Source organism: Podarcis muralis, chromosome 4, assembly GCF_964188315.1.
Source record: "Podarcis muralis chromosome 4, rPodMur119.hap1.1, whole genome shotgun sequence".
In the NCBI taxonomy this organism is placed as follows: domain Eukaryota; kingdom Metazoa; phylum Chordata; class Lepidosauria; order Squamata; family Lacertidae; genus Podarcis; species Podarcis muralis.
The window spans coordinates 35,477,882-35,505,863 of record NC_135658.1 but is presented as its reverse complement, the minus strand read 5'-3'; the positions used below and the strand labels follow the sequence as shown (position 1 = coordinate 35,505,863).

Below are 27,982 nucleotides of genomic sequence, written 5' to 3'. Positions count from 1 at the left end.
AATACGAAGTGAACAGTGGGATTTTTTGCCAGGAGAGCAGGATATTTTGTGTCTTTGTGCCTTTTTAAATTAATGTAACACTACCCTTTTCTCTCTCTTTTTTAATCACCAGAATCCTATTGTCAACTTTGAACTTCCAATGCACCTGGAGCGGTGGTTCCCTCGCCAGATGGTGAGAAGCAAGCGGGAAGAAATTAGAGACTTAGTCTTGCAGCTTCACTTGCAGCAGCAGAGTGGCACCAAAAGCTAGCCTGAATTTCCTTCCGATTTTGCAAAAGAACTATGTCCCAGACGTCCTGGAAATCCGATCGGCAGCGTTTGTGCTTCTATTCTTGCAGAGAAGAAAAACTGCAGATAAAATTGTGTGCGTTTTATATCCGAGTTGATCTGTAGGTCATTGTGAGAAAACGGAACTGCAAAATAGCAATTATGTAACTTAAAGTAAATATTTGTGACATCGACCAATTTTATTTGGAATATAGAAGCAGCATAACTGGAATGTGCTGCAGAGATGGGAAAACATTTTAGCCCTAAAGGGTTCATTCCTAGTTTCCAGATACATCTGGAACTGTGTGAAACTACACAAAAGGGAGACATTAACAACCCATTTTAGGTAGGGATTCTTCCCTTGTGATGTCTTAAAGTCATAGTGTGTGCTCTTGCAGACATCTCTCCCATGTCAAAAATGGTGTTGTTGAACAGATGTTTATTCTGGTTGCTTTGAATAGGTCACAAATGCTACTGGTCTCAGTGTTTTTTTTTTATTATTATTCTGACATACCTTGCTCTTACTTAGAAGTTGACATGCCTAAAACCTTGCTCTGTTACATTTTTGGAATTCAAGAGTGGAATGTAAAAACCATTCCTGAAATTTAGAAAGAGATGTTCATTCCCCCCCCCCCTGTGTCTGACTTGATCACTTAAACCAGATTCAGAGCTGTAATCGTTCTCTGCTGTGCAGCAGTTAAACGAATGCTATGAATACTATGTATTTCACTATATAATAATATAAGGCCATATGGTCTTCGCTGTACTGGGTACAGTTGTAGCTTACATCTGACAGGGCATCACCCTGGCAGGAGTTGTTTTAGTGTTTCAGTAATTGTATTTGTTTGTGGGGAGTGGGGAGAGAAATGTGATTGTTAATCACTTGGGCTAAAGTCCTATTTTCACTTAGGGTGAAGCCCATGCAGCATGAGCAGGCATTTACTTGTGCAAAGGGGCTTCTCCCTCTTCTGCTTCCCCAGCCGCCCACTCTGGGACTCTGTGGAAGAATTTGTGGTATGTGGGTGGCAGGAACTGAAGGAGAAGAGAAACGGGAAGCCCCACTGCATTTCCATTGCACAATTAGGTGGGCACCATTGGTTGTCACCCTTACCTGCAAGTTAAGTCCCACAGGACACAATGGGACGTAGAACCAGGTAAGCATGCGCAGGGTTACGTTGCGAATAATGTAACCAAATTTTGTGGAAGGGAAAATGGCTGGTTTTAAAACAGGCACTGCTTTAGTCGAAAGACTCAGTTACTTCAGAGATATAACATACTTTGAAAAGCTGAATGCTTGTGATTCCCCCAAGTACCTATACTTGCAGGAGGAGCTAATCATGGAAGAGGTTCAGCTGAAGTAAAAGTCATTTGTGTTACATTGTCATATATTTAAATCTGGATTGATCATGTATTTGATAAGCTACAAGCACTGACTGAATAAATATAGTTCCTTTTTTCAGAAAGATGTGAGTTTGCTCACGGACATGCTTCTGCCATAATTCATAACAGAAGGAATAAGAGACCTGTTAGAGGAGGGGTTGTATATCATTACTGTGTTTGAAAATTGTGTTTCAAACAACAGCGACCCAGAACTCCTATATTATAAACTAGAACCACCACTAATGACTTGGGACAAGCAAGACAAAGCCCGGAAACTTGAAGTGAAAATTTCTTTGACGCACAGAAATACTTGTTTCTTGCATTCACTACTGAAATTGTAATGGCTATCAAGTACAAATACTTTTGAAGACTCGCGTTGCATACCCTTTTTCCTGCATGAGATAAGGGGGGGCGGGGGAGAGACTACATACACTGCCAGTTGTGAACATGGTAAGATTGTGTATTTCGCTCTGATTACATGTATTGGAAATTTTGTTTCGAAATATCTGGAATCACAGCAAAATAGACATTTGATGTTGCCCTCAAATGTACATTTTCTGTATGCACATAGTAACTATCTTTTTTTAAAGTATGTGTGAAGTGTGTCACTGTGCCAGAACAAGTGTCACAGAAAGAAGAAAAAGTTGCTTAGAAATTACTTTGCTAAGTATTTTCACTACAGCCAGTGGTTCCTAGCAGGGGCACTTGACACATATATTTCTTGGCCTATGGCTGTTTAATTGGATTTTCTGCTCACATTTCTGTTGAAAATACTCCCATGTCCTTTGCCATTCGAATGTGAATCGTCTTGGTGTAACTTTCATGGGGCTTACATGTTTCGTGTTCAGCCAGATCTTCATTTTTTCTCATATGAGCTCCATGCTGTCTTTCTCTCATGTATCATTGACTTGCTTCATATCGATGAGAATACCAGAGGAAAGAAGATCCATCTCAGCCCTAGTATATATAGAGTACAAGGTGATAAATCTTGCAGGGCCGGCTTCCCCCAGAATCTAAAGCATCTCAGTAAGAACCCAGCAGCAATAAATGCCTCCAAACTTATTTATTAATTAAGAATGGTCACATTGTTTATATTGAATGGCATATTGGAGTGGATGGGTGTTTAATTCTTATAAATTGTAATGTCTGTTTTGAGTTTCTTCGATAAAATTGCCTGCCTGTTTTGGATCTTGAGTTCATTTGTATGTTTTTTTCAAATTAAAAGAAGCAGCAACTTTGTTAGATCATAATTGTTTGTTGCATTTTTTTTACCCTTCCATTCGCTCAGGATCATATACAGGGTTCCCTACCTCCTTTCTTCACAACAATCCTGTGAGGTAATAATTTGGCCAGCTTCACATGACTAAACCTAGGTGTCCCTGGCTGTCCAGTTTGTCTCGTGAGACAATGGAAGAGTGTGCCTTCAGGGATGAAGATAAACTGTTGGAGAGTTACAGCGCCTGCTGTGGCTGTTGAGACCAATACAAGAGAGGCATGCTTTGTTACAGCTGGGGCAGATGAAGGCGTGCAGTTGTGCTGATGCATGTCTACCAAGACATTATACCATATTGGCCACTTATCTTAAAGGTAAAGGGACCCCTGACCATTAGGTCCAGTCGTGACTGACTCTGGGGTTGCGGCGCTCATCTCGCTTTATTGGCTGAGGGAGCCGGCATACAGCTTCCGGGTCATGTGGCCAGCATGACTAAGCCGCTTTTGGCGAACCAGGGCAGCACACGGAAACACTGTTTACCTTCCTGCCAGAGCAGTACCTATTTATCTACTTGCACTTTGACGTGCTTTCAAACTGCTAGGTTGGCAGGAGCAGGGACCGAGCAACGGGAGCTCACCCTGTTGCGGGGATTCGAACCACCAACCTTCTGATTGGCAAGTCCTAGGCTCAGTGGTTTAACCCGCAGCGCCACCCGCGTCCCACCACATATCTTACATGCATACAATTAAGGGGTGTTTTTTTTCAGTTTTAAGTTCAGTTTGCCCCATTTTCCACACCAGTATGCAAACTTTAAAGTTCTGCATTCAATTGTCTAGAAGGATTGTATGGACAGGCAGCAGCTCTCCAGAGTTTCAGGTGGGAATCTTTCCTAGCCTTACCTGGAAATGTTGGGGGAATTGAACTGGGCATCTTCTCCATGCAAATCATTGAGTTATGGCCCTTCTCCAAAATCATTCAATGTCCTAAAGGCTACAAGCTGATGCTAAGAAATGTACAGCCTCTAGTTTAGGAGCCCTTGTGGAAAGCAGAATATAGACTTTTATTTGCTACTCGGTTGTACAGTTGTTTTTGTTACAACACATTCAGCCTCTGCTTTCATGGCTAACCAGTGCTAGAGAGCTGTGCCAATACCTTTCCTGTAACAAAATGCAGAGGTTGGGCAATATAAAGGCTGGACTTTCTCTCCAACCTGTGATATCTTTTGTGCTGGTAGTTCCAGGGTGTGAGTTTGGTGGGAGGTATTCTAGGTCAAGAATAGCCAACACAGTGCCTTCCTTATGTTGGACCATTGACTCCTATCATCCGTGACCACTGACAATTTTGGCTGAGGCTGATGGGACTTGGGATTCCAACTCCATCTAAAATGCACCATGTTGGCTACTATTCCAGCTGGATTCAATGGGGCCCATAAGCATTACATTGTCTGTCCCTGATATTGTGCAATTTAGTATGCTGTGTATTCTGTGTTCTGGTTATTTTTCATTTCCAGTATAGGCGGCAACCATTTTAGGCACATCCAATTGATATGCAGGCCTTTTGGGACCCGGACGAGGGCACAACAGAAGTGGGGTGGGCCATGCTTATACGTGCTCTGCTGACCCATGGAACCCCCTGCCAAATGGTTGCCGCTTGTATGCACAATATGTGCATGTATAAAATAACACTTTTTTTTTTTGGTTAGTGCAATTATGCAAAATGGAAAGGATGAGAATCACTGTTTCTACTACCTAATACAGCAACAATAATTTTATTATTTATATGTTGCCCATCTGACTGGGTTTCCCCAGCCACTCTGGGCGGCTCCCAACAAAATCATAAAAACTCAACAAAACCTCAAACATTAAAAACTTCCCAGTACAGGGCTGCTTTCAGGTGTCTTCTAAAAGTCTTATAGTTGTTTTTCTGTTTGACACCTGATGGGGGTGTATTCTTTTTGTTCTGTCTCCTCAAAACGGGTAGGGGTGGAGAAATTGCCAGGAAGAACAATAGACAGGACCTTGCATCAGCATACCTGAGGGTTGTCACACGGCTAAAATGGATCAGTCTCTTATGACAATAGCAAAAGCACCCTCGAAAGAGACTCTCCAAGCAATGACCATGATGCTAACATAAGTTATTGTTTGGACAGCAAGCTGCTGCTGCTTTTCTTTTAAGACAGTCAATGAAAATTGTTCTTAATTAAGTGTGAAAGGTACTGTCCTTGTGTGGACTGCCAGTTAACGACATGACAAGCTCTGGTAAATCTGGCTTAGCTGGCCAGCTTAAAACTGAAAAATTATCTCTCTGGTCTATTGGCTAACATCAAGGAGCCTCTTCTTCGCCGCCTCTTGTGATGCCCCAAATGAAAATGGAATAATTTCTTTTAACAAAACAATTGTAGACATTTGGGACTCACTTTTGTTGCAGAAATCAATCCTTTTTTTAATCCAAGACAATTACCAGTGACACCAGACCTTCTCTAAGAACAGACTGTTACTGGATGGTTAACACGTTCAGGTCAGCCAGCACTGCTAAAAAGGAACTTGGTTATTTTCCCTTTGCCTTTAAAAAAAAATTCCGAAAGAAATATGTGTGACTTTTCTTGGAAGATCTACTTAGGAGTCTGGATATTCATATTGATTGAAGGGGAATTTCAAGCATTTGCAGGTAAGAAAATACTCCTGTTTTCTGCCATCCTCTGAACTGTCTTTGAATCTTATGTTTACAAAAAAAAAAAAAAAGTTTTAGAGTGAGAGAAAATAGGGTTACATGTATACAGAGTCAGACCAATTTCAACAAGGTTTGTAGCTGGAAATTAGTAATGGGCCATTATATGTCCACATCTAGCATATTTCACTGAAATATATACATGCTGAGGTAATTGAAAAACTGAGTATCTGTTTTGCATTAATGTTAATGTAGCAACTTTTGTCGCAATAGGGCTTCACTCTACAATTAATAATGTTTCCCATCTCCCATACCATCTGCCTATAGATTTTCACCCACAAGGCTGCTATATAGTCTTTTAAGCAGTTACAGTTATCTGTTCAGTTTGATATCACATAACACTTTGATATTGGCTGTAGTTGCTGTCTTTCATTTACTGGACTGCTCAACTGTTTAGATATCTCCCCCTACCTAATTTTCCAACTTAAAATGATTATTCCTGCACTTGTAGAAGCAAGTTATTTGAGGTGCATCACATGAATGAAAAAAATATGTGATTGGTTCCCAGATACAAAATTTAATACAACATGACTTGAACACATCAGCCGTCCACTTGATAATAACTCCTTTATGAAATTAGATACATAAATGGTGGCAGGTTTAATGTGTTTTTGTCTTCTGCTAGTTGCAGGATGTTGTAAACGGGTTTAAAATAAATTGCTGCAAGCCCTGTAACATGGAGTAATTCTGTCTTACAATGTGTGAGATGTGACACTTGATCACTGGTCTTCAACTGTTGGGTTGGGACCCACTTCAGAGTCACATCCTGATCTAAGATGGGTCACAGCAGCTGTGCTACCATCTTACCAATATATAGTAAAGAAGAAAGAAAGAAAGAAAGAAAGAAATGGCCCATCAAATGCATGTTTGTATTAAAGGTGGGTCCTCCTGGGCCTGCAAAAATTGAAGGCTACTGCACTAGTCCATGTCTCTGTGAGAAAGGGCTTGGCAGAACATGATGTATCTACACCTAAGGAATGATATAATGTCTTTGCACTAGGGTAAAGCAGTTGCATTTATGTCTTCCTGGTCCTTGTGCAAGCAGAAATCCTTGTTTTCCTTAGCATTCACTCATTACAACCAATATAACCTTAAAATATAGTTGGGGAAATGTAGAAAACAAACTTAGTGAAGATAGCCTCCTTTGAAATATAGACCATTATTTGGTGTTGTCCATTATATTGGTGTGCTAAGTGAAAACAATAATGAGCGAGTTAGATTTCTTTAGCTAGGCTTACACTGAAGATTTACTTTTTTATTTGCAACCACCTTAGAGTGACATAGTAAGAACAAGAGAATAATGGTGCATGTTGGATAGTTATTAAAATATAGCACTGAACAGGAAGGGCAGGAGCCAGAACCTTCTGTCTTTATTAGCACCTATGTTACTTGAATGAATACAGAAATAAGCATACACAAAACAAATTAGTTTGGTTAAATGTTATGGATCGGATCCATACAAAGTTAATTGAACTTATGTCCATTTAAATTATTGGGGCTTAAGCTGAGTCAGGATTGATTTGTGCCATTAATTTCAATGGGACTTTAGTTCAACTTATTGAGGATGGTGTCCAGTGTTCATCATACTCAGAGTAGACCCATTAATCTCAATGGGTCTGCTCTTGAGTACGATTAACAACTTTAGTCTAGATCCATCTCTGCATCTATTTATTTAACTGAAACTCAGTGGTATTGTGCAATATATGTGCAGCTACTTAAAGAGATTTGTTTGTGATGTAATTTTGCAGAAGAAACCTATTCAGCTACAGAGGACATAGAAGCCAAGGAGCCTACATCAGATCTTCCACCAAATGGCTGGCGATCAGTTAGAAGCTTTCCCCAGTTTCCAGATTCTAAGCATCTTCTTGATTTCAGGGAATCTGAGAAATTCAGCAGACGCTTGTTGCGAAGAAAGAGATCAATTTTCTTTCCTACTGGAGTTAAAGTGTGTCCAGATGAGTCTGTTGAGCAGGCTATTGCTAACCATCTGAAATACTTCAAACTCAGAGGTAAGTGAGTGTTGTAAGGCTGAGACCAACTTTCTTGCAAATCAGTGCATTTCGTAGGGAGGCGAACCCTAGATGTCTGGTGAATAACTGATCAAAAAACTGAATTAAAAGTTTCATGAGACTTCTGATCAATTAGATACATGTGCAAACCTATTTGTCTCCGAGAATTGTAAGCTTACTAAAAGAGGCCCATGCATGCTTATCAAGGAAATGATGTCATAAAATATGTAGAGATAGTGAGTTTAGACCCATCCCTGCAAGGAGAAGATGGAGATAGAAAAGATCGTAGATACAGACAGAAACTGTACAAGCATTGGAAATGTTCAGACTAGGCTCAAAGTCTTTATGTGGGTGTTTAAGGTTAACATGTCTGCTACGGCTAGAGGTGTAACCAGTTTGGAGGTGGTTTGTGATCATACTGTTGCTGTAAAGTGTACAAAATGTCAGGGTCCACTGTGAAAGGCCTTTGCAAGACTAAGAAAGCTGTCTTTACGTGGCAAACATCAGGCATGCAACAGCACTTTTGAAGTTCCCTTTGCTAAAATCAAACCCCTCACCATGCCACCCAGTATTCACTTGTACAGATCAGAGAAGCAACCCATAATGCACTGCCAGCTGTTGAGCGGGTAAAATGCAATTGAGTACACATTGAAATATGAGAACAGACCTCAACAAGGTTTATTTTAGCTCACATCTCAGTGACAATTGGTCTTCTGCGCCTGCCTGTGTGAAATTGCTCTAAATATTTGTTCCCTGATAGCCTCACAGCTGGAACCAATTTCAGGCCACATAGCATTATTTGTCAAGAGCCCCTATTTGCAGGGTTATTTCCCTCTAACATTTCGGATATCAAATTATGGACACTCCCATGTACTTACGGTTAGCATGTTTAAGATATGTGTTCTTTGCAAAATTCTAGTATGAAATGGCATGATCTAAACCTCCTGCCCTCATACATTGGGATGTATTCATGAGGTCCCATGCTTCTCTAGATTTTGCAGTGCAGTTCTGGACACAAAAAGCATACCAAAATGTGCTTTAAAACTCATGTTTTGAAAAATGCGTATTTTGTGGGGAATGCATTCAAAATGGGTAACATAAACAAAACCACAAGGAATCACTATGTCTGTAGGAAAGTATATTGAACAAAGTTCCTCACTCAACATTGGGTTTTTAATCGAAGGAGGATTGTACAGTCTAGTATTTGAACTATGCACCTTTCACCTCCTATCAGTCCTCTTTCTCTGCCACTACTATTAGATAAGCTTAAGGATGCTGACAAGGTTTTCCTTTCTTGCGTAGAGGAATGCCTTGCTATGGGTGGGGAAGGTTAGAGGGAGGCTCCTTTAAGAGCCTTTCTGCATCAGGCCTAAAGCCCATTTAGTCCAGCATCTTGTTCTCACAGTGACCAATCAAGATGCCTGCAAGACCTGAGCAGAGCAGCATTCTCCTCACTTGTGAGTACCAGGCAACTGGTACTGCATCTGATATTGGAGGTAGAATGTAGCCAATGTGGCTAGCAGCCATTGACAGCCGTATCCTCCCATTAATTCGCCTATTCCTCTTTTAAAGCCATCCTAGCTGGTGGCTGGCACTACCACTTTATGGGAGCAAATTCCATAGTTCTAGTTTTGCGCTGTATGATGCGGTGCTTTATTTTGTCTGACTGAAATCTTACAGCATTCAGCTTCACTCGATGCCCTCATTTTCTAGAACTAAGAGGGAGTAAAAACTGTTTATGCACTCCTCTTACCTTAACTTTTCATCTTAGGTGAATTATTCCATCCCCTTCTCCTTCTGCGTACACTCTGTACCTTTAAAGTATCTCTCATTCTTTCCCTCAAAGAATTCCAGGCACTGTTGTCTACCCCTCACAGAGTTACAGTTCCCGGCATTCTTTAACATCCACCCACACACGCAGTCAAGAGCTGGAGGATTCATATGTGCTGCCAGAAAAGTTAATCTTATTGGTTTAAAATTTCTAATTTAAGCAACCCACCCCCTTAAAGCTGGCAATTGTAGAGGCATCCCGCATTAATTTTTTCACTACCCTCTTGAGTAACCAACAATTGCACATTTGTCTGTGGGGTTTTAAAAGAAGATAGTTTGCCTGAGTCAATATACTACTAGTTGCCGTACATGATTCAACCCTTAAGAAGTACAAATGGGATTATGGCTGGATTACATCTGAGCACTGCTCATTTACACAAATGACCAAGCAAGCTACGCCACCCCCCTTGTAAGCATCCCATACCTGTCATGTGCTGTCCCTCCAGTTAACCTAGCAAATCCCTTTCTATAGAATGAGACGTAATAGGCTAAATCACTCTTACTGCTGGGAAAGATAAATAGCTCTTGGAACAATAAAACCCATGCCAAACGAGCGCTTCCTGAAAAGAATCATGCCTCTTGTAAGAAACAAAATCTTGTGAGAATTTTTCAGTCGTACAGTTTCAGAAAGAGAATGTAATACAGTAAAAGCATTTGGTAGAAACAACAATATTTATAACAGAAAACTATTCTCAAATAAGGTACTCATAGATGTAAAGATAAAAAGGAACAGGTCACAGAAGGGTTCAGGATCGATGAGAGGGAGTTGTATTATACATCCTTGGTGAGTGTCATGGGCACTGTCCAATAGGTGCTTGTGATTCTTGCAGAAACGTATTTCAAATAGTACTCCAATTTTTGATTGCCTTAATAGCTGGGGCGGGGGGAATCATATTTTCCTATTGACTATACTGAGGTTTGAGTAATGGGCAAAATGTAGTATCTGAAACAGAAGCTTGTCATGCCAATGAAAAACAACTTCACATTTCCCACGTGAAAGTCCTCATCTACTGTAGTAGATGTACAGTAGACTTTAGACTGTTTATTTCAGCCCAACAAAGTCAATTTATATAGCTTGTACCAACATGTTGACTTTTGCATTGCTAACTTTTTTGTAAACTGCTTTGAGGTCTTATTACAATCAAGCAGTATATAAATTTTGTTAAGGAGATAAATAAATACTGAAAATCTAGGCTGTTCAAAGGGATCCAGTGGCAATAGATGCTTTAGCTATCCATTATTAGCCAATATGTGAGACAAGTTGCTGCAAAACCAGCTTTAGGGTTTACTAATCCTGGCCAGGGTTTGTGCATGTGTGGGTGGTGTGGGTGTTGCTTTTGGACCAGCTGCTGACAGAGGAAGATGCAAAGCCAGCTCCTTTTCTTCCTCTGCTGTTTTTCAAGCTTTACATCAGATATGAGGAATCCAAGGCCTCTCCAAATATTGTTGGACTCCAACTCACATCAACTCCAGCCACTATGGCCGGCGGTCAGGGGTGATGGAAGCAGAAGTCTAACGACATTTGGAGGGTCGCAATCTCCCAAACCCTGCTTTAGGTGCACAGAAAGAGTATGAGCTAGGCTTGAACCCCTGAACCACTGAAACCCACCGGTTTTTCCCTCAGAGCTGCTCAAATGCATTCTGTGGCCTGGAGGCCCTACTCGGGCACCAGTATGTTTTATTTCAACAGCTGATAGTGCTGATTGATACCTACCTCTTGTTGACTATATACAGTGGTACCTCAGGTTACATACGCTTCAGGTTACATGCGCTTCAGGTTACAGACTCCGCTAACCCAGAAATACTACCTCCGTTTAAGAACTTTGCTTCAGGATGAGAACAGAAATCGTGCTCCAGCGGCACGGTGGCAGCGGGAGGCCCCATAAGCTAAAGTGGTGCTTCAGATTAAGAACAGTTTCAGGTTAAGAACGAATTAAGTCCACTGTATGTCCAACCACCCAAGTAGAATGCTACAGAAGTTTACTCAGCAGCTTAGGTTCAAAATATGCTTCTGTGTTGAACTGGTCGTGGTTTTCATGATACCACACAACTCTCTTTAAGGTGGGGTTCAGTGGTTTGCAAAATCACAGACTGCTGGTAAGCAAGGAAGTGGCTAATTGCACCTCTTTCAACTATGCTAATGCTTTAAACATCCTTAGAGTAATAAGATTCTCTTTCATATTTCAATATTGCTCAGTGTGCACAATAAGAATTTCTATCGATAACGTGTTTCGTTTTCCCGTGTGGTGGAAGCATATAAGTCTGGTTTTTGTGGGCTTCCCTGGCACAGCAGAAGGTGCACTGACTTCCTGAAGCTTTATCCTTTCTGTCCACCAGAGAGGACATACCTTGCTAAGTTCATGTTTGGCTAATGCAATAAGAACCTACAGATGGTGCCGAGCTTTTGAGACTGGACTCAGTGGGGTGGCTGCTGTCACACTAACTAACTGGAAGGACGGATATTAAATCCCTAAGCTAGCAAGAGCTGATTGAGGCAGTTAAAAGGAAGAACAGCTTGCATTCAGATACCGTAGCCTTGCCTAATTCATTTTTTAAATGAAACCTCAATTAAAAGGGGATGAGGCATCGTAATCAAGAGGACTAGGAGCATGAAACTATTAAAGAAAACAACAGGGGTCCTTAGCAAGAAAACTGGCCTGTGTTAAATAAAATTGCCATTAATTAACATTTGCAATTACTGCAAGTGTCAGAGTAGCCAGACCATTGTCTGTTGGCATTTGAAAACTTAGTAGAAGCAGACACCAGTCCTTTACCACAGTCTTCTCTTCACCTCCGTATCATTCCCTTTTTCCTGCACTCAGTGCCCTGTTTGTCCATATTGCTCCCTCCCCGCAAGACGAACTGGATCGCTTGCTAGAATTGTAAACAGATGAAGCCAAATATTATTTAGTGTTCTTATATTGTTCTTTCTCCAAACCTTTATTAGGCATTGCAGATATAAACCACCTTAAAGCATCCATATACAAAAAAAATTAAAATATATACAAAGAAACAGCCATATAAGACATGCTGTTGTTGTTTAGTCGTGTCTGACTCTTCGTGACCCCATGGACCAGAGCACGCCAGGCACTCCTGTCTTCCACTGCCTCCCGCAGTTTGGTCAGACTCATGCTGGTAGCTTCGAGAACACTGTCGAACCATCTCGTCCTCTGTCGTCCCCTTCTCCTTGTGCCCTCCATCTTTCCCAACCTCAGGGTCTTTTCCAGGGAGTCTTCTCTTCTCATGAGGTGGCCAAAGTATTGGAGCTTCAACTTCAGGATCTGTCCTTCCTGTGAGCACTCAGTGAGCACTCATATACTGTAGTAATTTCTGTTCTTGTTAGATGAGCTTTGGGCTGCATGCACATTACTGCCGTAAAATGCATTTTGTTGTTCTTTTTCTCAATTTGGATCAAAGCTGTTTGGGGGGGGGGGAAAGCCCATCAAAATGCAGTATTTCATAAGAAGCAAGAGGATAGATATTAGATGGATGTGGATTGTGGCTAATGTCATGCGTACATCGCTTCCCAAAACAGAAGTCAGAGTGCACTTGATGCAGAGTAAACAGGGGTGTGTTTAAAGCCTTGGTTTCCCAAACTTTTCTGGTGGACTATTCCCACACACTGAAGCCCTGTTCTCTACCTGTCTTTCTTTAATTATTGTCACAACATACTCCCCCCCCCCCCACCCCGATGATTGAAAATTGCCGCTGTTCAGTATAGAACCAAACATGAGACACCTTGGAAAGGAGGTGCTGGTGTTGAACAAGACTATTTCTTGAAGGTAGCGCTACTTCCGCTGTGAAGGTGAGCAGATCAGAGCCCCTGTACTTTTTAGGATTTGTGTAGTGGATGACATTATTTTAGGAGGTGCCTCATTATGCCGCTTGCTCTTCCCTTCCTTGGCCTTCAGCCCCAAATCTGGCCCTGATGGTATCGTTGCATCAGCATTAGCGCTGAAAGAAAATTTAGAGAATATAAAAATGTTCCTGAACATGTTACTTGCAAACTGTTGCATTTGTATTCTCCTCTACCATTAATGATATTGTTGGTTTGAGGGATATATATATATATGGGGGGGGGGTAATAATGATTTTATTAAGGTTTGGTTTCTGTGGTTTCATATTGCCACAGAGTTCAGCCACAAGAGTAATTTTTGAACAGTGTCCCGTGAAGTTAAATCCCCAAAGCAAGTTTTTTTAAAAAATAAGTGTTTAAAATGAAAAACCTCCAGTTTCTGAAATGCCAGATTTTGAAGTTGTATTTCAGTTCTACTCTTCAGCTATTGCAACTCAAATTTGCCTGTGATGTATCAGTCTCAGTGCGACAAAAATATAGCTTTCAAAGAGGAAGCCACAGTCCCTCCTCAAATGCCAATATAAAGAGGCAGATACCTTACAGCACCTATTTCAAACACTACTTCAATCTATAATCTCCTACAGGAAATTTATTGCAGTTGCCAAACCCATCTACAACAGGCCCAAGATATCTGTCTGGAGGTCGAGTTAATGAAAGCAGTCTGTTTATAACTGCTTAATAAGGAAGAAGAGTGTGGCATTTATCGACTCATCGTTATGTGAGCTACATTTAGCACATACCAAAGATTACAGAAATAACAATAAAAAATTACTAATACATGACTGACTTGATGCAGACAGTAAAGATGTAATGTAAATGTCTATGTTTATTTAAAATAAAATAAAATGGTATAAGCTAATTTCAAAAGCTCCTTATCTTTAGGGAAAATAGGAAGGAAAAGCACAATTGATGTAAATGAACATAAAAATATAGGCGGTATAATTTTTTGTGTTGAATAAAATTTGGGTTTTATGGTCGTTGATACTATAAAGGCTTGCACTGTCTTTGAAATTAAGTCCAGGGAGTATCCAGCATAGAGTTGTCCCAACCCCCACCTTTCTAAGCTGATTGACGAAAACCACTTTCCTGAGACTAGTTCAAGGTCATCCTTTTCTGCCAGGGCCTGCTTCTGCCTCTTAAGACTTTCACTGAAACAAACCCCATCCCACTTGTCCTCCCTTCTGTGTGTTACCTCGGAACAAGGTTGTGGCTAGCATGCTGGAATGTTGGTACAGTGGTACCTCGGGTTAAGAACTTAATTCGTTCTGGAGGTCCGTTCTTAACCTGAAACTTCTTAACCTGAGGTACCACTTTAGCTAACAGCGCCTCCCACTGCCACCGCGTGATTTCTGTTCTCATCCTGAAGCAAAGTTCTTAACCTGAGGTACTATTTCTGGGTTAGCAGAGTCTGTAACCTGAAGCATCTGTAACCTGAAGCATCTGTAACCCGAGGAACCACTATACTTGATTTTTGTAGGCTAAATCCTCTTCATTCTCCCCACCCTTCCAATTTCTCCCCCTCTTTCCCCTAAGCAACAAGAAAGAACCTTCCTCTTTCTTTTTTTAATCTTAGGTTGCAGAGCATAATGCGACCAACTATAATGTGCTCAGATGAATGGCAGGAGGGTTAGGCAGAGGTGGGGGAGAGAGAGCTTTGCAGTTACAAACTGCAGAGCTAACAAGAGCCTGCTAAGAGAGCATTTCAGTGCTGAGTGCTGCTGCAGTTTCATTCCCTTCTCACTATGCTCCTGTAGCCACTGGACAACTCTGATCCATTCTGCTGAGAAGTGCAAGAGGAATATTTCAATGGCTGTACCTGGAATCTATAGAGTAATTTTGCCCTCCCTTTCCCAAAAGGGATGTAGGAAGCATTCATGGGGCTCCCCATTTTATCCTTGCAACAGTTCTACTAGGTAAGTTAGGCAGAAATGCAGTGACTGGCCCAAGATCTGAATTAGACGATCTGCGCTCCCCAGTCCAAATCCTGCACACTGAATATAGCTCCTGGTGCTGGCAGTTGTTAATGTGAGAAAACAACTTTGCAGCCCCCCCCCCCCGTTTCCAGGGGCTGAGTGACCTTCTAGATTAGAATGGCAGGAAGTAGTAGCGAAGCTGTAGCAGGAAGGTGGAACCACTAAAAACCAGGGTTACCCCCTCACAAAAGTGATCCAACCCACCATTGGATTTGAAGCATGGTCTCTATGCTCAGAGGCAGTATACTGCTGCTCCGAAATGAATTTTTTATAATAAAAGTTAACAATTCAATGAATGAAGAGGTGTAAGACCTGGAGTGGGATTCAGCTGTGGCAACCCACCAGCGCAGCAGCTACACTGCTAGGAAGAGCCCTGTTCTAGCACAGGGCAATAAAATAAAAAAGGTAAAGGACCCCTGGACGGTTAAGTCCAGTCAAAGGCGACTATGGGGTTGCAGCGCTCATCTCGCTTTCAGGCTGAGGGAGCTGGCGTTTGTCCACAGACAGCTTTCCAGGTCATGTGGCCTAAACCACCATGACTAAACCACTTCTGGTGTAACGGAACACTGTGATAGAAACCAGAGCGCACAGAAATGCTGTTTACCTTCCCGCCACAGCGGTACCTATTTATCTACTTGCATTGGCGTGCTTTCGAACTGCTAGGTTGACAGGAGCTGGGACAGAGCAATGGGAGCTCACGCTGTCATGCGGATTTAAATCACCAACCTCCTGATCGGCAAGCCCAAGAGGCTCAGTGGTTTAGACTACAGCGCCACCCATGTCCTATAGGGCTATAACTGGATCCAACAGGCAGCTTGGGCCAGCTGAAGTGTTGTGCTGTTTTAACCGATCATGCACTGTTTTGTACTGTTATGCTACTTCTGCTTGCACAACAAACATATATTGCACAGCAGTGTCTGCTTTCCCACTTCTTGCAGTAAAAGACAATGGATTTTACCCCTGGACATCCCCCCCCCCAGCTGAAAACAGGATGTGAGACTAGATGAGTGGTCTGATCAAGCAGTTCAATCATAGAATTGGGAGTTGGGATAAATCTTAGACGTCTTCTTGTCCAGCCCTCCCTGCTCAGTGCAGGATCTGCAATGCATTATGGAACTTATGTTATCCCTGAGAGATGGTTGCCCAGCATCTACCTAAGTACCTCCAGTGAACGAGTGATCACTACCTCTCAAGGCTGTCTGTTTCATTGCTGAACAGTTTTTACCATTAGGAACTTTCTTCTAACGTTTGGGTGAACTGTTTCCTCGCAGTTTCTGCTCATTGGGGCTATTCTTGCCTCGCAGAGCAACCAAGTTCAAGTCTGTTTCATTGTCTGCATGACAACCTGTGATGGTAGTGCACAATAATAATACTTTTAATTTTTTCTTTTGCAGTGTGCCAGGAAGCAGTATGGGAAGTCTTCAAAACATTCTGGGATAGGCTCCCAGGACACGAAGAGTACCAAAATTGGCTGCATCTCTGTGAAGAAGAAACTATGAGTATATTTGAGATGGGCACCAACTTCAGCCAGTCTGAGGAGCATCAAAGCCTCATAATGAAGGTAGGTAAGGGAACAGATTAAAAATCTCTCAGCCAGAAGCCTTTGACTAGTAAGAAAGACCAAAATGTTATTTTGCTGGTTCGACTTTTATTTAATGCCTTGAAATGGAAGTAGTTCACACAATTAAATTCCAGTAACGCTTGCTTAGCTTTCTGAAGTTTTACAAAGATGTCTTTCCTCTTTAGCTTATTGCTTATTATTATTATTATTAGTAGTAGTAGTAGCAGTAGTATACCTCCCTATACACAAATCCCCCCCCCCAAAAAAAAACCTGGCTTCACAAATGCCAGGACTAACAATCCGCAAACTGGTCTGTTTCCATTCCCCAATGTTTTTATATTGATTTTTGTTATTTTTGTGCTGTTTCAATATTGATTTATGTATTAAAAATTATTGTTGCCAAAAGATACATAACCAAAGCAAAGGAGAAGATCCCCAATTATGGGGGTGAAGGAGCCCAAGCCATCTAATGGAGATTTTGGAGATACTGGGTAGAATTCAATGTTGCTTGTATATCGTATTTTATTGCATTACAATTTGAATTCCATAGAATTCACATTGTCATGCAGCATAAGAAGTAAAAGCAATAAAGTGCAATTAAAATCAATATGAGTATTTAGTGCAATGGATGTGCTCCCATCTTCAACCATCTTCAGCCATGCAGGGGACCACCTGAGTGATGTTCACAGTCAGTCCACTGATTTGTTTGCCACTCTGGGCAGCTTCTAACAAAGATTAAAAACTTTAAAAACTTCCCTGAACAGGGCTGCCTTCAGATGTCTTCTAAATGTCAGGTAGTTGTTTATCTCTTTGACATCTGATGGGAGGGTGTTCCACAGGGCGGGCGCCGCTACCAAAAAGGCCCTCTGCCTGGTTGCCTGTAGATTTGCTTCTCAGTGTGAGGGAACCACCAGAAGGCCCTTGGTGCTGAACCTCAGTGTCCGGGCAGAATGATGGGGGTGGAGACGCTCCTTCAGGTATACTGGGCCAAGGCCGTTTAGGGCTTTAAAGGTCAACACCAACACTTTGAATTGTGCTCGGAAACGTACTGGCTTAGCACTATGTGTGAACCTGGGTGGGGATAAATAATCCAAGCTGGTTTGAATCATCTGTACCTAATTTGCCTTTCAGGCACCTTCAGACAATAAGCTATTCTTGTTTTTTGGCATAGCATGCTTGGGTTGATCTATGGGGAATAGAGACAAATTGGTTTAGGGATTGTTGGTCCTGGCATTTAGACAAAGGTTCAAACTTAACAGGTTTTGTGGTTGCTTCCAACTCTGATTCCATGCTTTTGTTATTCCACTAAGTTTTTCCACTTTCTTCTTAGTGCTCAAAAAACAATAATTCTAAGTGCCTTGTGTGGCAAGGAAGTAAAGAAAAGGTAAAGCTTACCTTCCAGTCAGTTACATTTGTAAGAAAAATAATGTTATGACATTATCCGGATTTGCAAAGTGATAGCATGGCATGCAAAGGGGGATATTTTTTTTAATCAATTTTTGCATGTGTCCAAAAGCCTAACCAAAGAATTAGTAATATTTGGCAGTGATTTGAAGTTCTTCCAAAGGGCTATACTAACCAGCCCACTTTCTCATCAGCCAATGCAAAACTTGCTTCTATCCACCACCCAATCATTTTGTGCTAGCACAGAGCCCAGGAATGAAACTGGGTCTCAGCACCAAACTAAGATATGAGCATGCGGGCATTATACTAAATAGAAATATTCATTATTATGATAACACATCACTAACTACTGAAGAATTATTTTTCTTTTGCATTTTGAAAACAGTTAATATTTTTAATAGCATGATCGGTATGTATATTACAGCTCCTTTGATATTTGTAGCTCATAGAAATATTTAATCACGTATCTTCAATGTTCAGATGCCCAAGATTAAAGTAATACGGGATCAGAAAGGGGATTCCCTAATCCTTAGAGGATTTATTGTCAAAGAACATATTGCAGGAGGAGTTAGCAGCCAGCAGTTCTATTTAGCTGATTGCAGCCTCCGGGAGCTTGTGACCAGGGCCTGTAAATAGGGGTGTTTTGAAGGGGAGGCCCAGAGTGCTGTCTCATGTTGTACCTAGGACCAAGAGACATTGATGGCGAGGGAGCAGCTGCAGTGACTTGCAACATCTGTACAATATTTGTCTTCTTGCGTGAGAGTATGCAAATCCACACCTGCAATAAGTGCAAGCCTTCTTGGAAGAGAAAGTATGGCAACTTGAGGTCCACCTACCCACACTTTGAGCTGCTGGGCAAGACGAGGAAATTAGTGATAGAGCAGAGTGGACTGTCCCGAAACTGCGATGCATGTGGGGTGCCCCTAGAGAGGAGGGAGATAACCCATTGCAGGAGATAAATCCTCGGAGGAATGTGGCACACCGAAGTAGGACTGTCAAGAGCCATGTTACTGGAGCTGCAGAATTGATTCCATGCCCTCACCCCAGACACTGATTCTGGACCAATGGAGCAAGGACAGTGGTTGTAGACCTCAGAATACACCCAGGTGGCTGTGGAAGGTACAATGTACATATTGTACATACGATGATTCCTGCTACTCCCCTAAGAGGAAGAGAAATGTGGTGGTAGGTGACTCCCTACTGCCTGGCTGACAATTTCAAGGGGATTATCAATCTTGGAGCTGGTTCTCACCAACAGGGAGGAACTGATTGACGAAGTGGAAGTACTGGCAAATTTGGCAGGAAGTGATCATGTCCTCTTGGGCTTCATGATACAGAGGCAAGGGAAAGTTGAGTGTAGTCAGACATGCACTCTGGACTTTAATAAGGCTGATTTCAAAAAGCTTAAGGAACTACTGAGTGATGGTCAGAAATACAGTGGTACCTCGGCTTAAGAACTTAATCCATTCTGGAAGTCCGTTCTTAAACTGAAACTGTTCTTAAACCAAGGTGTGCTTTCCCTATTGAGGCCTCCTGCCACTAGGGCCCTTCCACCGTTCAGCTTCTGTTCTTAGACCGAGGTAAAGTTTGCAAACTGGGACACTACTGATTTTGCGGAGTTCGTAAACCGAATCGTTCATAAAAAGGGCTGTTCTTAAACTGAAGTACCATTGTACACAAAGAGGAAGGAGTTCAACATAGATGGGAATTTCTTAATGGTCTAATATTGTAGCTACGAAGGCAGAAAATTCCAACAAATAAAGAAAAGTGGGAGGCATCTAAAGAAGCCAGTGTGACTGCCTAAAGAGCTTACAGATGAGCTGAGATTTGAGAAGGGGATGTAAAAGAAATGGAAGAAAGGGGAAATCACAAAGGAAGACAATGCACAAGTTGCCAACAGTTATAGGGAGAAGGTCAGGTGGACCAAAGCTGAGAATGAGCTCAGACATGCAAGAGAGGTTAAAAATAATTTTAAAAGGTTTCTTTGGTTATTTTCAAAGCAAGAGGAAGAACAAGTAGGTGGTATGTCCTCTGTATAGAGAAGACAGAGAAATGCTATTGGGTGACAGAGAGAAGGTGGAATTGCTCAACACCTACTTTGCCTCTGTCTTCACCCAGTAGGAAAACAGTGCCCAACCTGGTGGTAACAGAATAAATGATACAAGGAGGGAGCTGCAGTCCAATATGGGAAAAGAGGGTAGTAAAGGAACACTTAGCTACTTTAAATGAATTCAAATCTCCAGGGCCTGATGAGCTGCACCCAAGGATACTAAAGGAGCTTGTGGATGTAATCTCAAAGCCTCTATAATCTTTGAGAATTCTTGGAGAACAGGTGAGGTCCCTGCAAACTGGAGGCAGGCAAATGTTGTGCCCAACTTCAAAGAGGAGAAAAAAGAAAACCCAGGTAACTCCTGAGCGGTCAGCTTGATGTCAATACCAGGAAAAGACCTAGAACAGATAATTAAATGGTTGGTATGTGAGCTCTTCAAAAAGGTTACTAAGACCCAGCATGGATTTCTCAAAAACAAGTAATGCAAAATGAATCTCATTTCTTTCTTTATTATTTTTAATAGAGTTACAAGCCTTGGAGGATCAGGGGAATACTGTGGATGTAGTACATCTTGATTTCATTAAGGCTTTTGACAAAATCCCCCATGATATTCTTGCAGATGAACTGGTAAAATGTGGAATGGACGAGTTACCTGTTAAGTGGATTTGTAGCTAGTTGACTGGCCCAAACCCAAAGTGTTCTCACTAATGGTTCCTCGTCATCCTGGAAAAAAATGACAAGTGGGGTGCTGCAGGGTTCTGTCCTGGGCCCCTTGTTGTTCAACATCTTTAAGAAGGATATTAACAAGCTGGAACATGTGCAGAGGAGAACAACCAATATGGTTCTGCAAGGTTCTGGAAACCAAGCTTTCTAGGGAACAGTTGAGGGAGTTGGGTATGTTTCACCTGGAAAAGAGGAGACTGGGAGGATGACTATTCAAACACCTAAAGGTCTGTCACCAGGAAGATGCAGCAAGCTTGGAAGGTGGTGGACTCTCCTTCACTGGAGGTTTTGAAGCAGAGGCTGGATGGCCATCATGGATGATTTAGCTGAGATTCCTGCATTGCGGAAGGTTGAACTAGACGGCCCTCAGGGTCCCTTCTAATTCCACACCTCTTTGGTGTGGCAGTTTTAAGTAAAGATCAAACCAAATTAATGTTAGTGTTTGGAATTTAACCCTTGATTATTAATATGTAGTCCCGGTACGGGTATTACCCACATGACTGCTGTGGGAAATGGCAGCCCTGTTTCTTGTTCCCTCCTTCGCCTACTAATATTGAGTTCAATTTCCCTTATGTTCTGGTATCATTATGCTGAGTGTGTCCCTACAGAAGCCTATGGAGAAAACCGGGGGAAGAGAAACAAACATTGTAGTGATGTCAGGGTATACGGTACATTGAATTAGACATTTCAAACAGAGATGCGGAGAATGCAATGTAGAGTTGGCAGTGGCGGTTTTTCATTTTTTTGTAATGTATAGTTCTATCCTTAGTTACGTACAGTTCCACCAGAACTTGAAATTAACTTGAGGTTAAGGGGTGATATGATAGCCATGTTCAAATATATAAAAGGATGTCATATAGAGGAGGGAGAAAGGTTGTTTTCTGCTGCTCCAGAGAAGCGGACACGGAGCAATGGATCCAAACTACAAGAAAGAAGATTCCACCTAAACATTAGGAAGAACTTCCTGACAGTAAGAGCTGTTCGACAGTGGAATTTGCTGCCAAGGAGTGTGGTGGAGTCTCCTTCTTTGGAGGTCTTTAAGCAGAGGCTTGACAACCATATGTCAGGAGTGCTCTGATGGTGTTTCCTGCTTGGCAGGGGGTTGGACTCGATGGCCCTTGTGGTCTATTCCAACTCTATGATTCTATGATTCTATGAAATAATCAAACAAAATAGCTTTTCTTCTCCATTCCATATGGTATCTTGGGTTTTATTGTGCCTCCTTAAAGAATGTGTGTTCTTGAACTATATTGTGTTTGGTTTCCTGGCTTGTCCACTCTCTGCCTAGTGATGCACACTCACTGCATTTTATTCATACACAGTACAATAAGTTTGGGTTTAATATCCTGAGACAAGAATTAACATGGTGGTTTTATTAATTAGCAGAAAACAACAGCCAGTTTTCTGCTGGAGTTTCTTCAAATCCACCTTCACACCATTCGAAAGGGATAATCTCTAAACTCTCTCCCTAATGTTTCTTGTCAGGAAATGTCTCTAAAGTACTCTAGTCACTGCACCCAGAATCTTCTGCCCCAGGATCAAACTCAGGGAAAACTATGTGTAATTGGGTCAGAAACTGGCAGAGCACAGTGCTGATTGGTTGGAGGCTCATGATGTCACAAGCCCATCTTCCCATCACCCTGGGAACAGTTTTTCAATTTTGTGTGCGTGTGTGCTAAAAGTAAATAAAGAAGGCACCAGATGAACAAATGAACAAACATACAAGCAATTCTTTAAAAAACAGCATAGTGGCTACTACCTCTGTCAAAAAAAAAACATTGTAAAATGGAGGGGAGAAGTGGTGCTTGCTCTGTGGGAGAGAGAAAAACAAGGATTCCTTTTTTTAAGGCACATTTGTGTGCACTTCAAGATTATCTTTAATTCCAGACTTTGGAGCAGAGGCCCAAGATTTTCCAGACATTTCCCTATAACTTTGAGCTTGTTATCACATTAGTATTGCAAGTGGCTTCTTTTGGAAGTCTTTGGCAAAGACTTTCAGACAAGTATGCCAAGGCTCAAGTTAGATATGAACAAGCACCACTTTATCCTTTCCCTCTTTTTAACTAACAACATGTGCAGATGTCTTGATGTTTATTCACAGTTATATTTACTTGGGATTCATCAACCCAAGCAGCTTAATTTGCCTCAACTTGCAACTCTAGTTTTCAGCCAGGCACTTAGTACTACATTATGCAGACACAGGTTTTCTAGATATGTCTTTTTCACTTTTACTAGTAAACCCTGTCCAATTTTGTTACAGCTTATGGTTGAAACATATTAGTGTATGTACTTACTGCATGCGTGATAATTGTGTAGCATTATCTGTTACTTGTTTATTAGTGAAGCACTTGATGTTACTTGGTTTTTTTTTAATATTAAAAAGCATAGACAGCCTTCCCTTTCTTTTAGGGGAGTCATAGGACTCAGCTATACAGCTGCAAATAAAACATTTTAAGTGTGTTTTAAATGCAATACACAATGTTACACTAGACAGTGATGGTGAGCCTTATGGAAAAATCCAATGTATTTTTAATTTTTTTTTAAAAAAAGCATTTTCAGAATGGTTTTTATATGTGTTGGAGAGTTGGAAGGCACCCCTAGGATTGTCTAGTCCAGCCCTCTGCAATACAGGAATGATAGCAGTTCCCTGTGAAGAGGGATTGATTATGATTTTAACAGGCCTGTTTAATAATAATAATAATAATAAATTTTATTTATATCCCGCCCTCCCCAGCCGAAGCTGGGCTCAGGGCGGCTAACAACAATCAAATAACCAAATAGTTGAATAATCACACATTCTAAAATATATCATTATAAAAATTAATTAAAATCAAATTGATGGCAACCAAAATACTGTGCAGGTTGCCAGAGGAGGGGGTCAGGCTGCGCCCCAACCAAAGGCCTGGTGGAACAACTCTGTCTTGCAGGCCCTGCGGAAAGATGTCAGGTCCCGCAGGGCCCTAGTCTCTTGTGACAGAGCATTCCACCAGATTGGAGCCACAGCCGAGAAGGCCCTGGCTCTAGTTGAGGCCAGCCTAACCTCTCTGAGGCCTGGGACCTTAAGGATGTTTTTATTTACCGACCGTAGGTTTCTCTGTGGGGCATACCAGGAGAGGCGGTCCCGTAGGTACGAGGGTCCCAGGCCGTATAGGGCTTTAAAGGTTAAAACCAGCACCTTAAACCTGATCCTATACTCCACCGGGAGCCAGTGCAGGTGGTATAGCACCGGGTGAATGTGATCTCGCAGCGAGGACCCCGTAAGGAGTCTCGCTGCGGCATTCTGTACCCGCTGGAGTTTCTGGGTCAGTCTCAAGGGCAGCCCCACGTAGAGCGAGTTACAATAATCCAGTCTGGAGGTGACCGTCGCATGGATCACAGTGGCTAGGTCAGGGCGAGAGAGATAAGGGGCCAACTGCTTAGCTTGGCGGAGATGAAAAAATGCCGCCTTTGTTATAGCTGTAATCTGCGCCTCCATAGAGAGGGAGGTATCGAAGATTACACCCAGACTCTTAACGGACGGTGCTGGCACCAATTGCACCCCCGCAAGAGATGGGAGTTGCCCCCCCGATCCCATATCGTCCCGCCCCAGCCAAAGGACCTCTGTCTTCGCAGGATTTAACTTCAACCGGCTCCCACGTAACCATCCAGCCACAGCCTCCAGACATCTGGTCAGTGTGTCTGGGGCCGAGTCAGGATGGCCATCCATCAACAGATAGAGTTGGGTGTCATCAGCATACTGATGGCAACCCAGCCCGAAGCTCCGGACAAGCTGGGCGAGGGGGCGCATAAAGATGTTAAAAAGCATCGGGGAGAGAATCGCACCCTGAGGCACTCCACACACCAAGGAGTGGCGCGATGACAATTCCCCCCCAAGCGCCACCCTCTGTCCCCGACCAGAGAGAAACGAGCGCAGCCATTGAAGGACAGTGCCCTGAATCCCCACGTCGGCAAGGCGGTGGTCCAGGAGTTCGTGATCGACCATGTCGAAGGCTGCTGACAGATCTAGAAGAATCAGCAGCCCCGACCCGCCTCGATCCAGCTGCCTGCGGAGATCATCTGTTAGGGCGACCAGAGCCGTCTCGGTTTAGACTGTGACCCTGAATATTTTATGGAATTAGACACAAGGCACTGGCAGGTCCAATGAAATAGTTGCAAGGTTACTTTAGTATTCTCGTTGCCAATTCAGAGCCACTGAGAAGCACACTAAGAACTCAGCCAGCCGGAATCTTTTCAGTGGAAAAGGAAGCTTCACACACAGAGACATAGGATTGCCTTAGACAAGAGAGAATTAGTCACCCCTACCCCATTACAAGGGACGCGGGTGGCGCTGTGCATTAAACCACTGAGCCTAGGGCTTGCCGATCAGAAGGTCGGTGGTTCAAATCCCCACGACGGGGTGAGCTCCCGTTTCTCGGTCCCTGCTCCTGCCAACCTAGCAGTTTGAAAGCACGTCAAAATGCAAGTAGATAAATAGGTACCACTCCAGTGGGAAGGTAAACGGCGTTTCTGTGCGCTGCTCTGGTTCGCCAGAAGCGGCTTAGTCATGCGGGCCACATGGCCTAGAAGCTGTACGCCGGCTCCCTTGGCCAATAAAGCGAGATGAGCGCCGCAACCCCAGAGTCGTCCGTGACTGGACCTAATGGTCAGGGGTCCCTTTACCTTTACCCCATTACACACCCAGAAACCAGTCAGACTGGCTATTGAGTTTTACTCTAACAGCAGCAACAGGACACCATCCTTGACTGCGCTTGAGGGCAACAGGCTAGCTTAGAGGGTATAGGGGCAAGGCCTCAAGCTTTCTTCTCCAGCACCTCACTAATATTCCATGCTCTCTCACTGCCTAAGGCACCTGCCTCACTCAGCCTAAAGGCAGAGCAGGTCCTGCACACACATATAAGCCTTTGCATGCAGCTGCTCCCACCACTGAATTGGGAATTCCTTGCAGGCAAGGAAGCTCTATGTGCATCTTGGGCCAAGGAAGGGAGCACAAAGCATCTTGTTACTGAGCTGGGAAAATGCCCTTAGATACCAAATCCCGAGTTTGCCTGAAACTCATGCACTGAGGGAGCAATGAAAATTGCTCGACTTGAAGGAAACTTTTGGAAGGCAGACATAATACAATTCATTTCTAACTGGTATGCTCTTGGCATCCGTCCATTTCGGGAGACAATGGAGGAGTGAGACTTAGGGGGTGAATGCAAACGGTTGGAAGGTTGCAGCACTTGCTGTGGCTGTAGAGACTGATGTGGGAGAGACATGTTTTGTTGCAGCTGGGGCAGATGAAGGCGTCCAGTTGTGCTGCTATGGAGGCACCACAGTGTTCCTTCTCTCTGTGCTCTTCCCAATGGTTATTCCTCCTCTGGTCACTGCTGTGAATACACTGCTATCTCCAGACACAGCAGTCGTCTGCCGTTGTTCTTATTTTAAATTGTATTGTTTTAACATTTTGATGTTTGCCACCTTGGGCTCCTGTGGGTAGGACATAAATTTAATGAATAGAATAAAAGAAAGCCAAGGGATGAGCACCAGTATTTCTGATCCCGTGGAGTGTGTTTCGTGCACTCTTTCAAAGCCACCTGCCCAGAGTCCTAAGCCCAGACAGCAGGAGTGAGTGCCTAATCCCACAATATCCAGGGTGACAGCACGCTTACATGTGCCATCAAACCGAAACACTTCTGGTAAGTGTTATTTTAAGCCTGCTGGTCTTGACCGGGTCACCTGCCTAAGCAATTTAGAGAGAGATGCGTTTTGGGGAAATAGTTATTTTCTTTATTCAAGTTTACTACTTAGAGGAATTGTATGGCCATGGAGCGGGAAAAAGGATCATTCCTAGTTGTTATTCAGGGAGCATATGGACTACTGATGCTTCGCTTTATTGGTAGTTTCAGAAAGGTGTCCAGAACGCAGCAATTTATTGTAATAATATTCTCTGGTCATCCAGAGTCATAGGACTAAGGTGTTATGAAGTCAGACAAACACTTTCAAAGTGTCCTTCATTCAAGGAATATTCCTGATTTTAACCTTTTATTGGATTTTATTAGCAAAGTCATAGGCATCATTTGCACAAAATTTCATGAGGGCGTGCACTCAGCAAATTTTATTCATTTACAGTATTTTAAAAGTGAACATTGAACACATAATTAAAATGGACATTAATTTTTGTTCATCAAAAAAAGAAACTAAAACTTAACTAAACAAATTTCCAACTATGTTACTTTAAAAATACAAACTTAAAAAATGAGGCACAAAATACCAATTTTTTGGTACTTATTTTAGCCTGTACACATGCCTATGATAAAAGTACAATTTTATATTGTACACTTGTCACTCCCTTGATAGCTTGCTTTTATGCTTCCCCTTTAATAATAATAATAATAATAATAATAATAATAATAATAATAATAATAATAAATTTTATTTATACCCCGCCCTCCCCAGCTGAGACCGGGCTCAGGGCGGCTAACACCAAATATATAATACATTAAAAACACAAAATGATATTGCGTGCACACACACACACACACACACACACACACACACACACACACACATATACACAGAGCAACCAAAATCTGTCATTCTATTCTTCTGAATTTGCCTGTAATATAATGGTTCTAGAGAACTGTAGTGATGAATGCCACACTAATTGTGGATGGCTTTCTGCATAGCTGTTCAACGGTTAAACAAATCAGATCCCTCCAGTTGTTTGCATTCAGTTTTGCTGGCAGTTCTCAGAAAGCTTGAATGGAGTTTGGTCACATTAACAAGACCACATAATTTTTCCGAAGCGACATAAAGAAAGTGGATTTCTATTTAACCTTTCCCTTCCCCCCTTGAATTTTCTGAATATAATATACAGTAGGCAATGTGGTAAAGCACCATTTAATATAAACAAAAAAACCTAGCAATGTGGTCATCTGATTTGAGTAATCCATCTGAAGTTTTCCTGTTCCCCTGAATAGATGTAGCCAAGAATCTATGCAAGGGGC

At 42.3% G+C, this 27,982-nt stretch overlaps 2 protein-coding genes across 7 annotated transcripts in view; both read left to right on the top strand.

Annotated features, from left to right (window-relative positions):
• SENP7 (SUMO specific peptidase 7) overlaps positions 1-2,891 on the top strand; it is a 40,176-nt gene extending 37,285 nt beyond the window's left edge. For 5 of the 6 annotated variants that reach the window (XM_028726666.2, XM_028726669.2, XM_077927181.1 and 2 more), the window contains one exon: positions 113-2,891. In XM_028726666.2, coding sequence (XP_028582499.2) covers positions 113-250 — 138 coding nt within the window. In that variant the 3' untranslated portion in view covers positions 251-2,891. The remainder of the gene's footprint in view (positions 1-112) is intronic. The other variant, XR_003706367.2, reaches the window with a different exon arrangement.
• A 2,276-nt stretch (positions 2,892-5,167) lies between these two features.
• IMPG2 (interphotoreceptor matrix proteoglycan 2) overlaps positions 5,168-27,982 on the top strand; it is a 63,913-nt gene continuing 41,098 nt past the window's right edge. Inside the window, exons 1-3 of the mRNA XM_077927180.1 lie at positions 5,168-5,527; positions 7,336-7,596; positions 16,650-16,816. Coding sequence (XP_077783306.1) covers positions 5,449-5,527; positions 7,336-7,596; positions 16,650-16,816 — 507 coding nt within the window. The 5' untranslated portion in view covers positions 5,168-5,448. The remainder of the gene's footprint in view (positions 5,528-7,335; positions 7,597-16,649; positions 16,817-27,982) is intronic.